At 39.4% G+C, this 19,273-nt stretch overlaps 1 protein-coding gene across 1 annotated transcript; it reads left to right on the top strand.

Annotated features, from left to right (window-relative positions):
• Positions 1–309: 309 nt before the first annotated feature.
• limk2 (LIM domain kinase 2) lies at positions 310–19,246 on the top strand. The gene is made up of 16 exons (XM_079250714.1): positions 310–444; positions 685–775; positions 7,814–7,949; positions 11,858–11,967; positions 12,119–12,304; positions 12,603–12,708; positions 13,467–13,681; positions 13,790–13,976; positions 14,063–14,149; positions 14,426–14,557; positions 14,986–15,042; positions 15,506–15,571; positions 15,954–16,128; positions 16,258–16,313; positions 16,574–16,731; positions 17,139–19,246. The coding sequence occupies exons 1-16, from the start codon at positions 429–431 to the stop codon at positions 17,344–17,346; spliced, it is 1,986 nt and encodes a 661-aa protein (XP_079106840.1). The 5' UTR covers positions 310–428; the 3' UTR covers positions 17,347–19,246.
• Positions 19,247–19,273: the final 27 nt, after the last annotated feature.

Genomic DNA, 19,273 nt, shown 5'->3' with positions numbered 1-19,273 from the left:
AACAGGCTAAAAGCACCTATGACTCCACATAAGAAATGTGTGAACTGATCCTGCTGCGCATTGCAGAGCTGCTATACTGCCAGTAGATGGCGCCACCATTCTTCCCTTTCAGTCTGGGACTGAACCTCAGCGCTCTCCCGCTCCCAGGTGCTGCAGTTGAGCCCTCTCGCTCTCCGTACAGGAATGTGGAGGCTACATTACGTCACTTATTCTGCCATTGGCAAGAAAGCGGCTCTGGATGGGAGTCGCTTTTTCTGTGTAGCTTTATAGAAGTTGTGATTTCCTGCTGCTGTTGTCTGAGCTGGGAGTGTTGGCTGAGTGGAAGTCCTGCAGGGAAGAAAGTTTGAGGCGGCACATGACAGATCTCCTGCTTCAGTATGATAAGTTTGTAGAAGGACCTGAACCTCGACGACGCTCTCGGAGAGTAGATGGAGGAACCAGAAAGTAAGGAGCGTTTCAGGTTGTAACGAAGCGCTGTTACATTGTTTCAGATTAATTGAAATGTTGCGTCGTTTAATTAAACTGTGAAACGGATGCACCGCTGCAGGCATTTAACACAGGTTGAAGTTTTACTGAAGAGGCTGGCACACGTTGTTAACTCACACCCACTTTCTCTATTTATTTATTATTTTTCTCAGCAGCTCTGCTGTCCAGTGAATACTTTTTCTTCTTGTTGTTTTGCAGGTAACTACAACTGTGCGGGATGCGGGGAGAAAATTCAAGACTCGTTTCACATGAAAGTCCTCCAGGACACCTGGCACAACGCCTGCTTTCAGTAAGTGGTCCTGGGCTGTGAAGTTGGGCATACCTCTGGGTTAATGAGCCAGCTTTGTCAGGCTTGAGAGGGGACATTGTTCCCCTCCCACCTATTGGTCAACATGTGAGCTGCTCTCTGTTTAAATGTGTAAATGCTCACGTGGATGCTGCCAGAAGCTTCTGTCTGAAACGTCAGCGTGGATTTATTTTTGTGCCTTCCTGTACAAACACTCCATCTACGATGTTATTCCTACTCATGCCAGAGCTGACAGATCAGGTTCTTGAATGTGTACTGGTCACTTCCATAGTGGTCCTGGCCTCCTGGACTTTGCCCCTCTGTGCTGAAGTTTAATGATTTCCACAGTAGAAACTATGGAAGCTCTCATAGTCACAGGTCACTGCACCTCAGTGGGATGTCTGTTAGGTACAGCAAACCCACATACATGTGCATAATGTACATGCCAACATCATGTTGGGTTCAAAGGGTTTTTCCTTTGGTTTACAGCAGCATTCACCTTTTCCCATGTAAAACAAGAAAGTCTACATTGTTTTAGGCGTTTTCAAACAGCTGCTGGACAAAACAGATATGTGACATTTCTGCATACTGCTTGTTCAGAACTATGATAAAATACACATGGATGTTAGCTTCTAGCCAAGCTGAACAATATGAAACAAACGTGGGCGAACATGAATGTGCTTTTTTATTTTTTTCTATTAGGGTGTACCCTTTTTATCTGTTTTATGGCACACAGCTATGGCTTTTCCTGGTATTGTGTGAATTGTGTAAAGCATCAAGTATATGGCAGTAGTCATTTTTCCACATTAAAAGACTTTTTTTTTTTTTCTTTTTTTTTTTTTAACATACGGGAATTCCAGAAATGGAATTTGCGCATTTAAAAGCTTTGTGGCTTAAAAATTAAATATACCAAACTAGTTTGGGTTTTCTCAACACAGTCCTATATCTTGGGCTCAGTTTTAAAGCCAGAAAAGCTTTATCTGTTAGAAACTTACTTATTGGCTTGTCTGAAGAACAAAAAAAGATGTTTATTTACTTAATCTTTTTTAAATACATATTTTAATAGATTTACCATATAAATAACAAAAAGGGTTTTAGCTCTGATATGTATACTTCAGCAGATTCTTGCCATCATCTCAAAGGCAACATAGCTGTGCCACATAATCTACCACAGAATTCCCTCCCTAACTATATTTTCTTGGAGTCTTACTTTAAGAACATTTGCAGACTTATTTACTTATATTTGTTTCTGAGGTTTGATTCCAGTCTAGAAATGCCGCGACTGAACTCATCTGACACCATTGTGTGGTATTGCATTCTTTGCATAACAAAGCTCCTTAAGAAAACAAAAAAAAAAAAAAAAATGCCCTTGCTGAAATAATACCTGATTTTGTTGCTATTCTCTATTGTCTCCATGTTGCCACTCTGCGCTGCGTGTACCTCCACCTTGTGTAACATTCTTACTAGCCGTCGTCATTCTTGTTCCAGTAGGCCTGGTAGTGTTGTTGAGACCCATAGGTAATGGTAAATTTAGCTTGCTGTGTTCTGCATTCCTAGACAGCGATTCAGAGATGTAAGCCGTTGTCTCAGACACAACAGAAGCCTTTATTTTCTGCAAAGAAAGTTGTTTTTTATGCCCTTCACTAGTGTGTACAAGGCTTCTGATCTTATCATCATGCCTTGTTTCAATAAAGGGTGGAGCCATTTAGTTCTTCAATCTATCTTAATTCCTTTCAGTCAAAATCCGATGTGCCGGAGACTTGGGGAACATTGAACAAAAACAGTCCATGCTTAGACTTTGAGGCATATGTTCTTGCTCATCGCGTCTTACAATATGTTTTTTGTTACACATTCAGCTTTAGCTGCACAAGTGTGCAGACTTGCTGCTTCTGACCTGTTTGAATATTTTAGGGTTTAGACAGTGGAATGACAACAAGCTTCAGGCTCAATAAAATGTCTGCTTTGAGAATTTGTTGTTTTTTTTTTTGTTTGTTTTTTGGGTTTTTTTTCTGGTTTTTGTGTTTAATGAGCAAAAGAAGCTGTATAATAATTGGGAAGATGATACAGCTCTACCGCTTTACCTTGACATGAATCAGCATCTTTCTCTTTCCCACATGCTTCTTAATCTTAGCCCAATTTTATAAATGATGTCAAGAATCAATCATTACCTTGAGCTTCCTGGATTGAGGTTAAAAATGGTACATTCATATAAAAAAAATCAAACTCTCCCTCTGCAGTTCTTCCAGGCCATTTGTGCACGTCCCCCTCCTTTTATTTCCACATTTCAACAAAGAAATAGTCTCCAGCAGGAATGTGGATTTTAGGAAATGAGTAATGTTTGCTCTGTAATGTTTGTGCAGGCATGAGGATTGCATTGTTCAGTGTAGAACCACCTGAGTTTGGTGTGAACACCCCCCGCCCCCCTCCAATTCTGGAGCATGTACGGAAGGAAGTCAGGTGTTTTCATAAGTGCTCAACATTACTTCATCTAGACGTTGTAGGATACATTGGGCAATAATTACCGTGTATCAGGTGTTTTAGTCTTAAAAAAGCTTTTCTGTTCAGACCAAAGCGGAAGTTTTTCTAGACACATTTGATCATTTATACTGAAAGTCACACATTCAGTACCTGTTGAAATGCTGCATGTTTGTCTTCTTATGTTTGGGTCCTGTGGGACAGTTTGAGTGATTTTGTTATAGAATGATGCTGACAGTGGTGTTCTGCGTTTGATACAGGTTGAAATATTCTGACCTTTGACTTTTGTCATAACATTTTGTTTTTCTTGCTTTCTTTTTTTTTTTTATGGGGGGGGTCAACAATATTTGAAAACAATAAAATCAAAGTGAAAATATTGTAAGTATATTTTGTTTTGTCTGATTAAATCTTAAGCACATAAGTAATTTTATTTTGTTAATTTTCAAACAAATGTTTGCTGTTGGACAAAAAAAAACTTGATAGTCAGAGGAATAAGCTACCTAATGTCAAACTTTGACTTATCTTTTAATATCTTGTTACATTTTAGCCGATTTGTAAGAAAAAGTCTCTGAATCCGTTCAGATTTAGCAGCACTGGTTAATCTGCACTGATTAACCAGAAAATGCAGTTTGATTTAAGACAGAAATGACTGCATAACACTCAAGCAGTTGTACTTTTTAGGTCTGTGTAGAGCGTACTTAATAACCCCTCAGTCAGGGATGGAAAAAGGAATATCTTCAGTGTTTCTTAAGTTTCTCAGTCAGGGGTTTCAGTGAAGGAGACAAAGTTGAAATGCTTGTGTTTCCAAGCAGCCTGTTCAATAAATGAAGATAAAAATAAAGTTTGGTCACAGCCAACCTGTGCTCTTATCAAGTTAGTGTGGTCAGTGTGAATAATGTCACAATCTTAATCTTAAACGGACCACATGACAACAGGAGACCCACGGGAATCTAAAAGAAATGGGAAAATACTGTCAGAAATCTCAGTTTAATAAAATTCCAGTTCACACTTTAAACAAAAATACCAAGAACAATTCTGTTGGACATTTGTTGGCAAATAAAACTACAACTTTGTTTTGAAAAAACTAAGCTAAAATAAAATGGAATACCTTAAAAAAAACAAAAGCAAAACTGGTCTGACTGAAGCTTCCAGAGGACTTTGAGACTGTTTTCTGCACCAACAGGCAGAAATGGGTTTTTGAGGATGAAAAGTACTGAATGATGGAAGAATCTTCATGATTTGAGGATGCAGGACTCAGCAACCCTGTACTAAGAAAATTCATGAACAGTTTTATGAATTTCACAGAGTGATGTCACTAAATTTCTTCATAAAGGGAAGAAAAGGCTTGTTTTAAGTGGTTTTTGCCTTTTAGTTCATGCCCACTGCAAGAGGTTAAAAAAGGCATGTGCCAAGTTCTCCTGGGGCACATGTGTTACTGATTATATCTTATCATACTAACTATAATCTGTTTTCAGTGATAATTGACATATTAGCACAGTGGTGTGCAACGCCAAGCCTTGAGGGGCACAGTCCTGCAAGCCTTAGTTTCCCTCTTGCAACACACAACTCAGACCTGAGGGTAATTTGCACAGAGTTAATGTCAAAAAGTCTTCTCATTGAGTCTGGTGTGTGTTAGATGTGTTGCAGCATAGAAACTCCTAACATTCCAGGACTGCGGCGCCTGAGCCGCTCACCCCTGCATTAGCATAATCACAACATGGTCAAAAAGTAATCGGAAGTAACTTTTTCATTTTTTCTGATCAAGGTAACTTCTCTTTTCTATCTGAGGTTCTGTTTCTGGATTTGATTTGTTTCTTGATTTATCAGTGCGATTAGATACATGGTGTAGCTGTAGCGCCACCCTCTGACAGCAAACTGCATAAATTATTTGCTCCACACAAATAAAGGAAAACATTATTTGATATTTAGCAATGCATCAAGACAAAGTTTGCAGGCTGTTTTTGCAATATTACATGGAAGATATGCCTGATTAAAATGGTAGCCATGGTTATTTTGTGTTTGGCTTGCCCTTTTATAAAGTATTTATTCAATAAGGATCTTTTTTTAATTCCTTGTAAATTCAGAAGTTGGATTTTATTTTTGGGTTTTTTTTTGTCATAAATCACATGAATCAGACATTTGGCCTTTAATGCAGGTGTAACCACAGTAACTGAGCCACCATTACTCATATAGTTTTGACGTGCTCAGCAAACATTTTGCTCTTCAGCCCCTCATCACATCACAGTGTGATGTGTCAAGCAAGAGTCATGATGCTGACCTTATGTTCATCTTCAGCATTTAGTTTTCTTCATATTCGTGTCACTAAGGCATAAACATGGACGTCTGGATGCGAGACTGAATGTTCCCTCTGGCCTCGGAGCCAGTTATTTTCCAGTTCCTTGCTTTTCTCTCTGCAGCCGAGTCTCAAACATGTGGTCTTCAGTCTGAAGGATTGCTCCCTCTCAAGTTATGCCAGAAAATTCTAAAATATCTGGAATCTGTGCCAAAGTCAATAATCCTGGATCAGCCATACCTGCGGTGCAGAGAACAACGTAATGTGAGTCTCAGCTGAAGATAGCTGAGAGCTCAGCTCCAAAACGGCAGAAATGTAGACAAAATACAAATGCAAAGTATTAAATAGCTCCATAAGAGGAAAAAAACCTGATTCTTTAGTAGCACCACACTGCAGCCCTTTTCCCAAAATGGCTCTTTTTATTACAGAGTTTATTTTTGCAGTCATTCCTGAAAACTACCTGAACATGTTCTCATGTTCAGTGCTTTTGTTTTTATCTGAGGCTTAAGCAAAACCTCGTCCTGTAGTCCTGTGAACATTGCACGTCTATTCATTGCAATTGCATTGCATCGTCTTAATCTTAAATCTCTCTCAGCACACTTGCTTTACTTAGAGAGAGTTAAAAATGTTAATGAACAGCTGCAAATCGTTAATAAATCCTGCAGAACACTTCAAAAATCTAAGTCCAGAAATATTTGTAACCTCATCTCTGACAAGGTGTTTCTTCCACGGTTGGCAGAACCAGTTCTGCTCCTGTAAGGAACGCTCGCACCCTGCAGTGACTTTCCATCTTAATAGCACCTTTAGAATTCCTCCCTCTGAACATTTTGTCCCAATGCTGTGGCCAGAAACATCCCTGTAGTTTGCCAAGTGTCTCCTCAGGTGACAGGTTAGACAGCTCAAGTACAACAGAAACTGCAGTCAGCAGAGCACCAGTTGTGATTGCTGTTTATAGCACAAGGATTGAATGAAACTCATTGATTGGCAAATCTGCATCGGGTGAGATTAATGATGTCACAAATTTTATTTGCTGCAGGCTTCATAAAACCTTAAAAGTAACTCCTGTTTAAAAAAAAAAAAAAAAAAAAAAAACTTACTGATTATATCAGAATTATTTCAAGGAAAGGAGCAAAGGAGATGGCAGCCATTTATTCTACAGTAAAGCACCGATATATATTGAAAGTCTGGACACTTTCCTGATTCTGTTATTTAAAGGATTTCCTAGTTTTAGGTGTTTCCCTGCTGCAACACTTTTCTTTCATCTTGTCTTCAAGGTCAGTAAAAGCCTTTTGTTGTGCTGTTAATTGGAGCTAGTTGTGGATACAGAGAAACCTCTCATGTGCAGGACAGCGGATCCTAAGCAACAAGATTGGAAACTGTGGTCTGAAGGAAGTCAGGTGAAAGTTTGTCAGAGTAATCATCCTTCTGGTCACAGAGCAAAGTTTCCTTCAGCAAAGACAAAGAAAAATGTGTTTTCTCAACCAGAAAACCGTCCAAATGTCAGAGTTCAAATTAGTTAGGAATGGGTAAATACAGTCTAGGATTAAAGATTTTCAACAGGACTTGTAGACGACATGTAAAATACACAAACTCTGTAACTTAAGATCCATCCTGAAACGAGGAATGACTTAATGGTTTGCACCTCTTGATCTCAAGGTTAACAGGGTGACTTGCTAGGGTTTACATTGACTGATAAGAATATATGAGTAATGATAAATTTAAGTGACTCTAAGCAAAATGAGCAGTAAACAAGCAGATGATCTGTGGACTTTGCCCTCATAGTGATTTGTTTTTAGCCTGGGTGTGATTGTTCTGAAAATGGTGTCTTTTCTTGAACAGCTCAGTTCCATGAAGGTGCTGGAAACCCGTAATTTATCTGTAGTCATGAGATGCCGAGTCTGGTAACCAAATATATCCACCATCTTCAAAAGCTCTGCTGTGGCACTCTGATGCTGACTTCCACATTCTCCCTCTGCAGTGTGGATACACTCTTTCTTTCTAATGGGGCAACACTGCACAAATAACAGCACCCATGGCAGACCTACACACCTCAGGAACAAAGTGTTTACTCCCCTTCGTACCTTGTTAGTCAGAGGAAAGAACATTTCATCTGTGATGTGCTTCTCACTAATGCTTCATTCCACCTCAATGAAGAGTTCAACACTATGATTTGAGATCTTGCGTGCCCTGCCTCATGTGTACATTTAGGCCATCAAGAATCCTTAATCTCTTTCTTTGAGGGTGTGTGACGATGGTTGTGTTTATCTCCTTAGGTGCTCTGTGTGCTCCGACCACCTGACAAACTGGTACTATGAGAAGGACGGCAAGCTGTACTGTCGAAAACACTACTGGGAGAATTTTGGCGAGCTTTGCCACGGTTGTTCTCTGCTCATGACCGGACCTGCAATGGTATGTCTGCTGCAGTCATTGCTTTACACTTAATACACTTTGTCTAGAACACTAAGCTACACCAGTCTGTTGGCCCAATACCAAGGTTAACATGACCGATCTTTTAGAAAAAAAGCTCCTAATTAACTTTACAGATTTAAGACGTCAGCGTGTTTGAAGGAATGTGAAAACATTTGATGATATTTCTGTGACTCTGGAATGTTTAGACGTGCAGCGATGTGGTCCGTGACAGAGGTGAGCATCTAACAGCCGGGAAGGATGTGGCATTTGGCATGATTAAGTTGCATTACGGGAAATAAAAGTCACAGCATTTTTTTAAAACTTAAGATTTAATGTGCATCTTTTGGTTATAAATGTCTCTGGCGAGTCCTGTAACTCTTTCACTTGCTTTCTTCTTTATTAGCATTACTACAGTATGGCATTCTGACCTGGCCCGGTATTTTGCTTGCTTTCGTATCACTTCAGTGCCAAGGTTACTACTATGCTTTCTTACCGTATCTTAGATACAATTTTTTTTAGTTATTATTTTTTTTAAAAGATGATGTAATATTTGTGAATGAAAATTTCTTCAGTTTTAAGACCCTCAACAGAATGGCCAGCCACTTAAAATGCAGATGTGGTTTACTGAATGTCATTGTTACACCACTGGTCAGCAAGCAGCAAGTTTGTTTTGGCTTTTGCTCCTTTAAGCTATTTTGCCACCACTTCTCCCTGGCTGAGTCAGCATATGATGTAAGAAGCTGCAGTCTCAGGAAACACGCATGCAGAGGACTTAACACTCAAAACTGGGATACACAACTGCATGATAGTTCATGACCTCATCTGCAGCAAGTCTGATTTTTCTTTTATTTCTTGTATGAAAGGGTGATAACACCAACATCTTGCAGATGCCTGTATTGATAATTCTTCATGTGCAATGACAGAATCAGTGATCAGTGCATGTTGTAACAGGTATCTAATGTATTTCAAGCCTGAAGCTCACACAAAGTTAACAAGATTGTATTCAAATGAGTGTGTTCAGAAATTGAAATAAATTCAAATGGTCAGAGCTCTTGGAGAACAGCAGATGACGTGGTTTACAAGCTGCAGCGAAACGCTGTCCTGTTTCATTGTTAACCATTCAGTGCCAGAACAGTGGAAATGGCAAAAAAGGTTTTGTTTAAGTAAAAGTATAATTAGCACCCAATATTAATAAAGATGTAAAATCAGTGGCATTCTGACCTCAAATGTTTACAGTTATTTTCTAAATTAATTTTTTTTTGTTTTGTTTTTTTAAAGATTTCAACTCTTTATATGATAAATGTTGAAGTTAAATAGATAGTGACACACACTGGTAACAAACTCTTTACAGCTTTTCAGAGTGACCACACAGTCACGCCATGTTTTTATTCAGTCATGTTAAATATGTGTGTATTTCCTGTGTATCCATGGGTTTCTTTCCATCCCCCCGACTTCTGCCCAAACCATGCAAGTCCAAAACCATGGCAATGTTAGTTTAATTGACAACTCTACACTGACGCTTGAAGTGATTGTGAACATGCATGGGTATTTGTTTCACTTATCTTTGTGTTGGCCTGGTAAAGGACTGCCAGCCTGACCAACATGTACCCTGCCTCTCACCAAGTGGCTGCTGGGAAAAAGTTTCCAGCACACCTATGATCTTGAATTAGATTAAGCAAGTATAGAAAATGGATGGGCAGACAATACTGCCAACCAGACTGTTAACTTATTTGTCTAAAGTCATTTCTATCTGTTTGCCTGTGTTGTTATTTTATGTATCTCCAGTTAAATATGTTTTAGCCCAGAGTTGGGAATGTTTGACTACCATTTTGTTGCATGCGAGTGCCAGGTTCTCTGGGTCTCCCTTGCCATGATCACATAACAGCAATTAAAGTCCCCCCCCCCCCCCCCCCCCCCCCCCAACACAAACACACACACACACACACGTACAGACACCAGAAAGGCCACAGAGCATGTTGGTGCTCTCAGATCTCAAGTTTCTTTTCACTGATCCATAATAATGGTTTCATGCATAAAAGGCAAGCAAGGGGCCGTTTTTGAGGCTCTTTACAAATGAGTGACACTTTACTTGGGCTGCTGCTGAACTTAGCATGAGGGGCTCTAGACTTCAGTTGTGAATTAGCTTCCCCTCACTGAGGCCCCACTTTTTTCCCTGCCTGTACAGAGGTTCTCCATGGTTCACTTCCCTACATACAGGGTCTAGTGGGAAGGTGCTAGACTAGTGGTTTGGGAGCATGTAGACTTCTCTGTAGTAAAGAGGCTCCTTTCATATTACCAACACTAGTAATATGAGCTACACTGGTTTGTTTAGAGTTTAATCATCTGTTGTTAAAGCAATAATTGACAGAGGAAATAGGACATCCTTTGCTCCACTAACTGATAAGTGATAACTTTTCTCAGAGAAGATTCAGAGTATACAAGCTCAAACATGAAATTCAGGTGACAGCAGCTCTTTCTGGTCACAAACAGGGTCACTTGTCTAGCAACATGGAGCCAGACTGAAGTTTTTCTTTTTGCCACCAAGCAACTTGCATAATGGACTCCTCTATTCGGTGCTGGCGCCCTGCTTCATCGACCAGTGAAGCCAAGTGTTTTTGGCAGAGATGAAGTGGCATTGCAGCCTCTCACCCAAAAAGAAAATCATTGTGGTCCAACAGCGGAGGAGGGTCATGCAGAGCTGCTTCTCCTTGTTAAGCATTCAAGTCCAGAACACTATTGTTTTTGTCCTGGTTAATGATTTGTTAGTTCATTGATTCTTTGGGATGCTTTTTTTTTTTTTTTTAAATATTTTCAAGTGGTATTTTATGATTTGTTTATGCAATCCTGCTTGAAGGCTCCAGTTTTCTATTTTATTTTCTTACTAAAACTAGACTTTTTCTGTAGTTCACTTGACTGTTGCTGTTCCAGGCTTTTGCACCTCTGTCCTGTAGTTAAAGCCTGAGGCAGGTCATGACGGAGGTTGTGGCAGTGACTTTTGTGTTTGGCTTGAAGGCTGGGAGTTGCAGGCAGACTTGTAAGATGTCTCAGTTATTTGGGTGAGATCACCTGGAAGCAGCAGGGAATCCTTTCCGCAGGTGTGAGTCAGTATCTGACTCACACCTGCGGTAAATGTTTGGAAAAATATTTCACAACTCTCAATGTGTTTAAATAGCAAATAACTAAACTGCGAGAATTAATCCATTAAAATGTCTTTTGTTTTAGATTTTATTTTATGAAGCAATACACAAAGAAAAAACCAGACGAGCAGCTCAAAGGTGAAACCGCTTCAGAAACGATGACAACAAAAATACCTACATTGTTCACATTCTTGTGAGGGGGGTTTAAGGGGGAGTGGTTTTTATTTAGATTTTTTTTATGTTATTGTTTCGTTTGATTATTTTGTTCTTTCCTACAACTCACAGAGGTCTGTAACTTTATTGATAATAGTTTGATTACATAAATTAACCTGAGCTTAATATATTTGGCTGACAGGTATTTAGTTAGATAACATCCCCGCTCAAGGGAAAGACACATTATCTCATCTTGCATGAGAGAGAGAGAGAGAGAGAGGACAGGTGGCGTGAGTGTGGCACAAGTTTCAGAAAGGGAAATTGGTCAGTCATGTGAAGGCTGTATGGTTATGAGAGACAGATTTGAAAGCGAGAACAGCCGTGAGACAAGAAGCTCAGACCTGCAGAAGGTGACATCATTGCTGACTCCAGACATGGCTGAGAGTGAAGCAGGTGTTACGCCTGTGTCACTGCTAAGAGTGGGAGGAGTCCAGAAAGCAACTGGCTATAGAACACACTTATTTATCATGAGAGAAGCACAGCAGAGCTGACAGTAGGACAACTATTTTCTGTTTTCTGCTGAGCAGAGGATTAGTTGGTTTGTTTTTTTGGCTGCAGGTGGCTGGAGACTACAAGTACCACCCAGAGTGTTTTGTTTGTCTGAGTTGCAAAGTGGTGATTGAAGACACAGATACCTACGCCTTAGTCGAGAGGTCAAAGCTCTACTGGTAAGCCACTTGCACAAAATTTTTTAAGACTATTTACCCATGTAAATGATATTTTTTTACTAAGTTGACTCCTTGACTACTTCATATTTTTGTGTTTTAAACAAAAAGCTCACATAACTAAACATTGTATTTTATTGTTTGCTGTTTGCAGTGGAAAGTGCTATAAGCAGGTGGTCCTCACACCCATGTTGGAAAAACGCTCCCATGACTCTGTCCTCGACTCCTTGCCCCACACAGTGACCCTCATATCAATGCCCTCTGCAGCCAATGGCAAGAGGGGCTTCTCTGTGTCAGTGATGAGGGATGTCAACGGCTCAGCAAACGTTCAAGTCAAAGAGTAAGTGACAGCTGGTCTGTGTAACTGTCTTTGCAGCTGTGTCCATGAACAGTATGAGTAATGCTTTACGTAAGGCTAATTGTAGGTTGGTTAATTGGCAGGTGTGTGTAAGTGTGTCACTGCAAGGAAAAAGTATTTGTAAATAGCTTGATATTGTTGAAGGCTATCTCAGACGTGTTTTGATCGGCATTATTTTGCTGGCAGATGTGGCAAGCGGACCTGGCTCTGCATGCTTCATCATCCTGTCTTTCAGTTGCTTTTAATCCACCTGGACTTACATGTTCATGTTTTGCTGCAGGGTTAGAGGGATGCTTATCAGTCCAGAGGTGCGAAATGCTATTCATGTTGGAGACAGGATCCTGGAAATCAATGGCTGTCCTGTTGGGACGTTGATGGAGGAAGAGGTGAGCCTGTACCTTTTATTATTTCTAATATTTGCACAGTGAGGTAAGCTTCGAAACAGTTGAAGTTAAACAAATGTGCTTCCTTATTAGTTTAATTCCTTGAGTTCATTCTACAAAGATGTGTGTGTTATACAACAACTTCAGATGTGGATTTTTGACATTACTTGGATTCCAGCATCATTTATACATTCTTGAGCTGTGACAGGAAGGTGAATGGCTTAAAGGCTCAATCCCACCATCTCACCTGTGCAACGTTAAAAAGCATTCCACAGCAGTCGTCAACTGCTGTGATTATTTTATTTTTTATCTTTTTACTTAGTCTCAGATTGATTCTTTATTATCTAGAAGGTTTTGTTTTTATCACATAATATTTGTCATATAATCAATTTGTGTTGTTTCATTGCCTTGCAATCGGATCATACCAGGTAGTTGTATTTAGAAACCAGAATGGGAACCCCACATTTAACAGTCATGTCCTGATGAACAAACACTTCAACTGTGTCTGTTTACTTCTTGTATAATTACTTTTGCTAAAGTAAAATTATCCATAATTTGCTCCAATTTGCACCACCAGAGCTAAAAAGATAATTAATATTGTCAGTAAATGTGGGGGGTTTTTTTTGGGTTTTTTTTTTTTAAAAAAAACTCTGACAGGGACTTCTCTCATGTCACATAGGAGGCATTGCATACAATCTGGGGATGGCATGATACTTTAGATGTGAAAATATTTCTACAATCACGGATCTTCTTGCTTTTAGGTGGACGACCTTATTCACTGTACCAGTCACACGCTACAGCTGCTGATAGAGTATGACCCAGTCAGGCAGCGGTTAGATCGGCTCAGACTGGGATCACCCATGACCCGGACTGGAGTCCCAGCCACCTCCCGCATGCGCCTTTCCTCACCGTCTAACGCAGTTCTGGAAAGAACAGATGTGGTTGATGACGGCACGCTGAAAAGGAGGTCTTTGAGGTACGTGACAGGAGCCAAAAATACATGAAGTTTCCACATTGTTAGTCATTTAATAGGCAACAGATGAGCCTACACAACTTGTAATTTATCATTTTCTGTCCATATCAGGCGCAGTAACAGCATATGCAAGTCTCCGGGGCCAAATTCTCCAAAAGAGTCACCTTTCATTACAAAAGATATAGGGCGCTCTGAATCCTTAATATCCTCTAGTAGCTGTTCTCATCGCATTTTCCGGCCATGTGACCTCATACACGGAGAGATCTTAGGAAAAGGCTTTTTTGGACAGGCTATTAAGGTCAGTTCCTGAGTTTGATCAGTTTTTCATCATGCATTTAATCCACTGTTCAGGACATTTTGCAGTAACGCATGCTGTTGCCACAGGTGACTCATAAAGCCACAGGAGAGGTGATGGTGATGAAGGAGCTAATCCGTTGTGATGAGGAGACACAAAAAATTTTCCTAAAGGAGGTCAGTAATCACCAGCAGGAGGTCTGTGATTTCTCACAGACAGAACTGTCTCTGTATTAATATTCGCAACGGAAAGCACACACTTTTCCCTACAATCACCTTTTGTACATTGTTATTTTGAGGCTGTCGCCGTGGTCTTGTGGGAACACATTAGTTCGATTTAAATTTAATGCCTTTTCCTTGTGACTGAAGCTTCACTTTACTAGGAACTGATTAGAGATAACTTTATTTCACAATGAGGAACTTCTTGTTTTCTGTCACACATCTAAATTTCAGGTCAAAGTAATGCGCAACCTAGATCACCCCCACGTTCTGAAGTTTATCGGTGTACTGTACAAGGACAAGAAGCTCAATTTGATTACTGAGTTTATTGAAGGAGGCACCCTTAAGGATTTCATCAGAGACATGGTGAGTTGAACTTTTCTTGTTTTCCCACACAACCTTCCTCATCTTCCACAATCGAGCACAAAAACCCCTGTAGTGGCCACAGAAGGTGCTGCGTAGGAGGGGGTGACCTAAGGTAAAGTCTACACTGATAGGCTGCTCTCAGCTCTGTAATTAGCAGGATTGCCAGTTAAATGCCCAGGACACGGAATAAAAAAAGTTTTAGAAAGTACTCCCAGGTGAAATTCAAGAGCTGTGCTCCCCCTCCCACCAGTAAATGTTGTTCTTAAGCGGAACTTTTCCGTAAAGTACATGAAGGGGTAAGGGTAGGGTAGTATGTCTGTAGTATTACAAAAATTAGAAGTATGAGGAAGAGCACCAGTTATAACACCCCCCAACACACACACTCACTAACCATGAACTATTTTACTACAACTGTTGTCTTTTTACAGGATCCGTTTCCATGGGAACAAAGGGTGAGCTTTGCAAAGAGCATCGCCTCTGGCATGGTGAGTACTTCTCATGTTATTCTAAATAAAATTAGCAGCTGTTATTTTTAGCTTAACTCGGCTTATGTAAACCTGCAAATTGGTGGCACTTTTTATGAACACTGCAGTCAGCACAAAAGTTCCTGAATTGAATGTGATAAGTGGAGGAGCTTTGGGACATATAGAATGACCACATTTTCTCTTTCATTGAATTTTAAATTGATTTGGTGTAAGATCAGCTTCAATCAGCTGCCTACAAGCTGACGTATGCAACATGCTGACGCAGTTGTGGGGTGAGGGATCAAAACAAAGTTGGGAAAGGATCCAAGGCAACTGTAATGCATTTAAAGTCATAGTGCGACTGTCCAGCTGTGATTTGACATCTGAATTTCTGGTTCATAATTTGGATTCCACAATGTAAAAATTTGCCAGATTTTTGGCCAATCTAAGCAAAGTTCTCCTTTTTTGTTTTTTTTCTTCATAGGCCTACCTTCACTCAATGAGCATCATCCACAGAGACCTCAATTCACACAACTGCCTGGTTAAACTGGTAGGTGAAATTATGAGAAGACTTTGTTGGGAATTGGTGCTATACAAATAAAGCAGAATTTAATTAAATACAACCAACCATTATGCATCACACAATGTGAAGCCTAAAATTGTAAGAATTTGGCTTTTAACGCTTCATAAGATAAAAGCTCGCAACAATTAGATCTGTCATAAAATATGTCAAATCAAGACAATATAGCATGATTTTGTGTATGTCAGACAGCATGTCTAAAGCACAGCATTAAAAACAAATTACATTTATTTGAAAATGGAAACATTTCACAACAGCAACATTTGAACATTTCATTGAGATTTCTCTGAATCATATTTGAATTATTTGATCAAAACATTTTTCAGTGAAACGTTGACTTTTTTCCCAACAGGACAACACTGTAGTTGTTGCAGACTTTGGACTGTCCAGACTCGTAGTTGAAGAGAAAGTTAAGCCTCCACCCGAAAAACCCTCCACTAAGAAGAGAGCGTTCAGACGCATTGATCGAAAGAAGCGGTACACTGTTGTGGGAAACCCTTACTGGATGGCTCCTGAAATGCTAAATGGTGAACCATTAACAAAGAAATGAGGAATGAATTATTCATTTAAAGTACAGCAAAGACATGCTGTTGGTCTGCAAGCACATGTTCTTATCCTTTGCTTGTTGTTTTTTTTTTTTTTTTTTTGTTTTTTAGGGAAACGCTATGATGAGAAGGTGGACATTTTTTCCTTTGGCATTGTTCTTTGTGAGGTGAGGGGCTGGTTTTAATTTGATTTTTAATCCTGAATTTAAGAGTTTTTTTGTTTCAGTTCTAAATACCCTCAACTAAATATTGTTCTATATATTTAAAATACAATTCAAAATAAGCAGCATGTTTTCCTTTCAATAGTAAACAGTCATATTTATGGCTGCAGTTGATGTGTTCACTGTAACATTTCTATTTATACTTTTTCTCTGTGTTAATCTGTTAGTTTCTTTAATCCTAACAATTTATAATTCCTTTGATTCAGATAATTGGAAAGGTCTATGCAGACCCCGAGTGCCTCCCCAGAACTCTGGACTTTGGCCTAAATGTTGGCAAGTTTGTGGAAAAGTTTCTCCCTGAAGACTGCCCACCAGCTTTCTTTCCACTGGCTGTGGCGTGTTGTGACCTAACACCTGAAAACCGGTGAGCACCTGCTGTTACTGTAATGGTTAACAGATTAAATTCCTCTTACTTAGGTAAGTTTTATTGTCAAATAGCTGTCAAGTATCCAAAGATGTGCAAAAGCGGGGTAGTAAAAATTTTAACCAATCCACAAGGATGGGGCTGATAACTCACTCACAACAGAGCAAAAGCAAATAAACAACAAACTGAAAAGGCTAAACTTTACTCGGTTCCTTTTTACAAGTCTAAAAGAGAAAGTAGTGAGGAAAAAACAAGTTCTTTCAGATGCAATCTGGATGTGCTTGAACAGGGACACGCCTCTCCTGCCAGATTGCTTCCTCATGTTTTCTCTCAACCTTGTCAGGTTGGTTCTAACTTTAATCCCCTCTGTATGCCCTCACTGATCTGTCCTTTTCCTCCTCCCTCAGTCCATGTTCCCAGAAGCTCGAAGACTGGTTTGAAGCTCTTTCCCTCAATCAGGAGCTGGGAATCCCCCTGCCAACTGAATTAGACGAACTGCACCAGAGTCTGAGTCGACTCTATTGGTCTAAAGACCCAACCCAGGGTACTGACCAGCCACTAACCCCAACAGCTGCCTCTACTGACCACTCCTGCAGGACAGAAAATGGCACCTAGGAACCTGTGCCAGTTTGGCCAATAATTTAGTTTATACGATGCTCCGTAACTGCTGCACTAATACTGTGGATGAGAAAAAGAGGAAAGATTGATTGAACCCGAGCCATATTAGAACTGGATAACCTGAGATAGCTGGACCAATCATCCTATGTGGGACCATAGCTCTGTGAAAACCAGTGAATTGCAGAGTGGAAAGACACATTTCAGAACAAGTGTTAGTTACTTATTTTTATTATTATCATTATTATTATTTTGCCAAGCTGTCACTTATCACACACAGGGTTGTTTTTAAGTGTTTACAGTGTACAGAAAAGAAAAGCAACTTTGAGTGCTTCTTTTCCAGCAGACGGGAAGCATTTTAAAGTGGAAGACTTTGAACTCTCACATGACCACAGTCTTTGTTTTTCTGGCTCTGAAGTTGTTTGCTGGGCATGGAATGCACATGTCAGTCCTTGCCTAAAGGAGGTGCCTCACCTCAGCAGTAAAGAAAACAAAGGCAAAGATCCGTGAGAGTTGTCAACGTACAGTGCTGGTCAGGGTTGTTGGCACCGCTGAATCTCTTGCACAATTTAGAATTTCTGGGGAATTAAATTTAAATGGGTGAATTGTGCTTTTGATAATTTATTAAACAAGATATATTTATAAAAATACAAACAAAAATGTAGCCAAAGCACAACTAATGGCACTAATATTTGGTTGTAAAGCCTTTAGCGACAGTGAGATCATATTTCATGTAATTATCTGAAAGCTTCTTGCACTTGTCTGGAACTTTCTGGAGCTGTTAGATGATTACGCGATCAAGCTCCTTTAAGTTTGCAGGAGTTCTTTTAGCAGCAGCATATTACTGCACTTTCTGAAGGTTTTCGGTGGTTCTAAAGGTTTTTTTTTTTGTTTGTTTGTTTTTTTTGTTTTTTTTTTTAGGTAAGGACTCGGTGCTGCTCATACTTAGACATTTCATCCTTTTCTTTTCATCTACTCTAGCTGTCAAGCATCGTTTGTCTCAACCATGTTGTTTGGGCTCTTTTTAAATCATTTTTCTTTTTTGTACTGGGTTGCTCTTTAAAGTCAGGAATTATTTTTAATTCATGTTTCCAGCGTAAAGTACATGCTGGAACCACCAGTCCACACTGGGCTAGGTCACCTTGATGCTCTTTGAGTGTCAAACTGGGATTCCTGTATCGTTTTGCTTTTTACAGTTAAAGATAAGATTAAATTTAAAATGGAAGATATATTGTAATGAGGTAACCGTGCCAGCTACTGCTTCCACTGTTCCTCATAAAATAACTTTTTTTTTTTTCTTCTGTTATTCAGGGCATGTCAACTCTGACATCTACTGGTGAACTCTGAGTTGTGCTTCACAATATAAAAACCTTGTTTTTTTTAGTTGTTTACATAACTGGTGAATAATCTGATTTAATCAAAAAGTATTAAATTGGATGTGATTTTCTAAATATGCTTAAAATTTAGGGGTGCCAATAAATGCCTGTAGTGCAGATGAATCAAAGCATGAATGGAACGGATGCATCTTGAAGCAGCAGTTAAAGCACATTATGGTGGAGATGTTTTTATTTTTCTTCTAAGCGCCACTGATGTCATTTTTGTCAAATATGCACCTTGTAGTCTAATGATTTAATTTTCAGACTGTTAGATACTTGATGGGGTTTTTTTTTGTTGTCGTCGTTGTTGTTGTGTTTTTTCTTTTAAATGAAACGTGACAAAAGCTCTGTAGGAAAGTTGGGCTGTTGCAAGAGCTGATTGTAACTTTTTCTTTTAAGCAACGTTTGTAATTATGTACATACGATACTTCTAATTGGATTTCATTTTCTGATGGGGAGTTTGTATATTTTTAGACATTTCGGCAACAATTTGCCAGTATCATGCAAGGTACTGATGACTAATATTAACCACTTTTATTTATATCACTGTA

Source organism: Telmatherina bonti, assembly GCF_933228915.1.
Source record: "Telmatherina bonti genome assembly, chromosome: 13".
Lineage (NCBI taxonomy): Eukaryota > Metazoa > Chordata > Actinopteri > Atheriniformes > Telmatherinidae > Telmatherina > Telmatherina bonti.
This window is presented reverse-complemented; position numbering and strand designations above follow the sequence as displayed.

What these genes read in the sequence shown, in the direction of transcription:
- limk2 (XM_079250714.1), top strand. An exon ending in TCATGACCGGACCTGCAATG is followed by an intron (nt 7,950 to 11,857) that starts GTATGTCTGCTG and finishes TTTTGGCTGCAG; the next exon opens with GTGGCTGGAGACTACAAGTA. An exon ending in GACCTAACACCTGAAAACCG is followed by an intron (nt 16,732 to 17,138) that starts GTGAGCACCTGC and finishes CTCCTCCCTCAG; the next exon opens with TCCATGTTCCCAGAAGCTCG.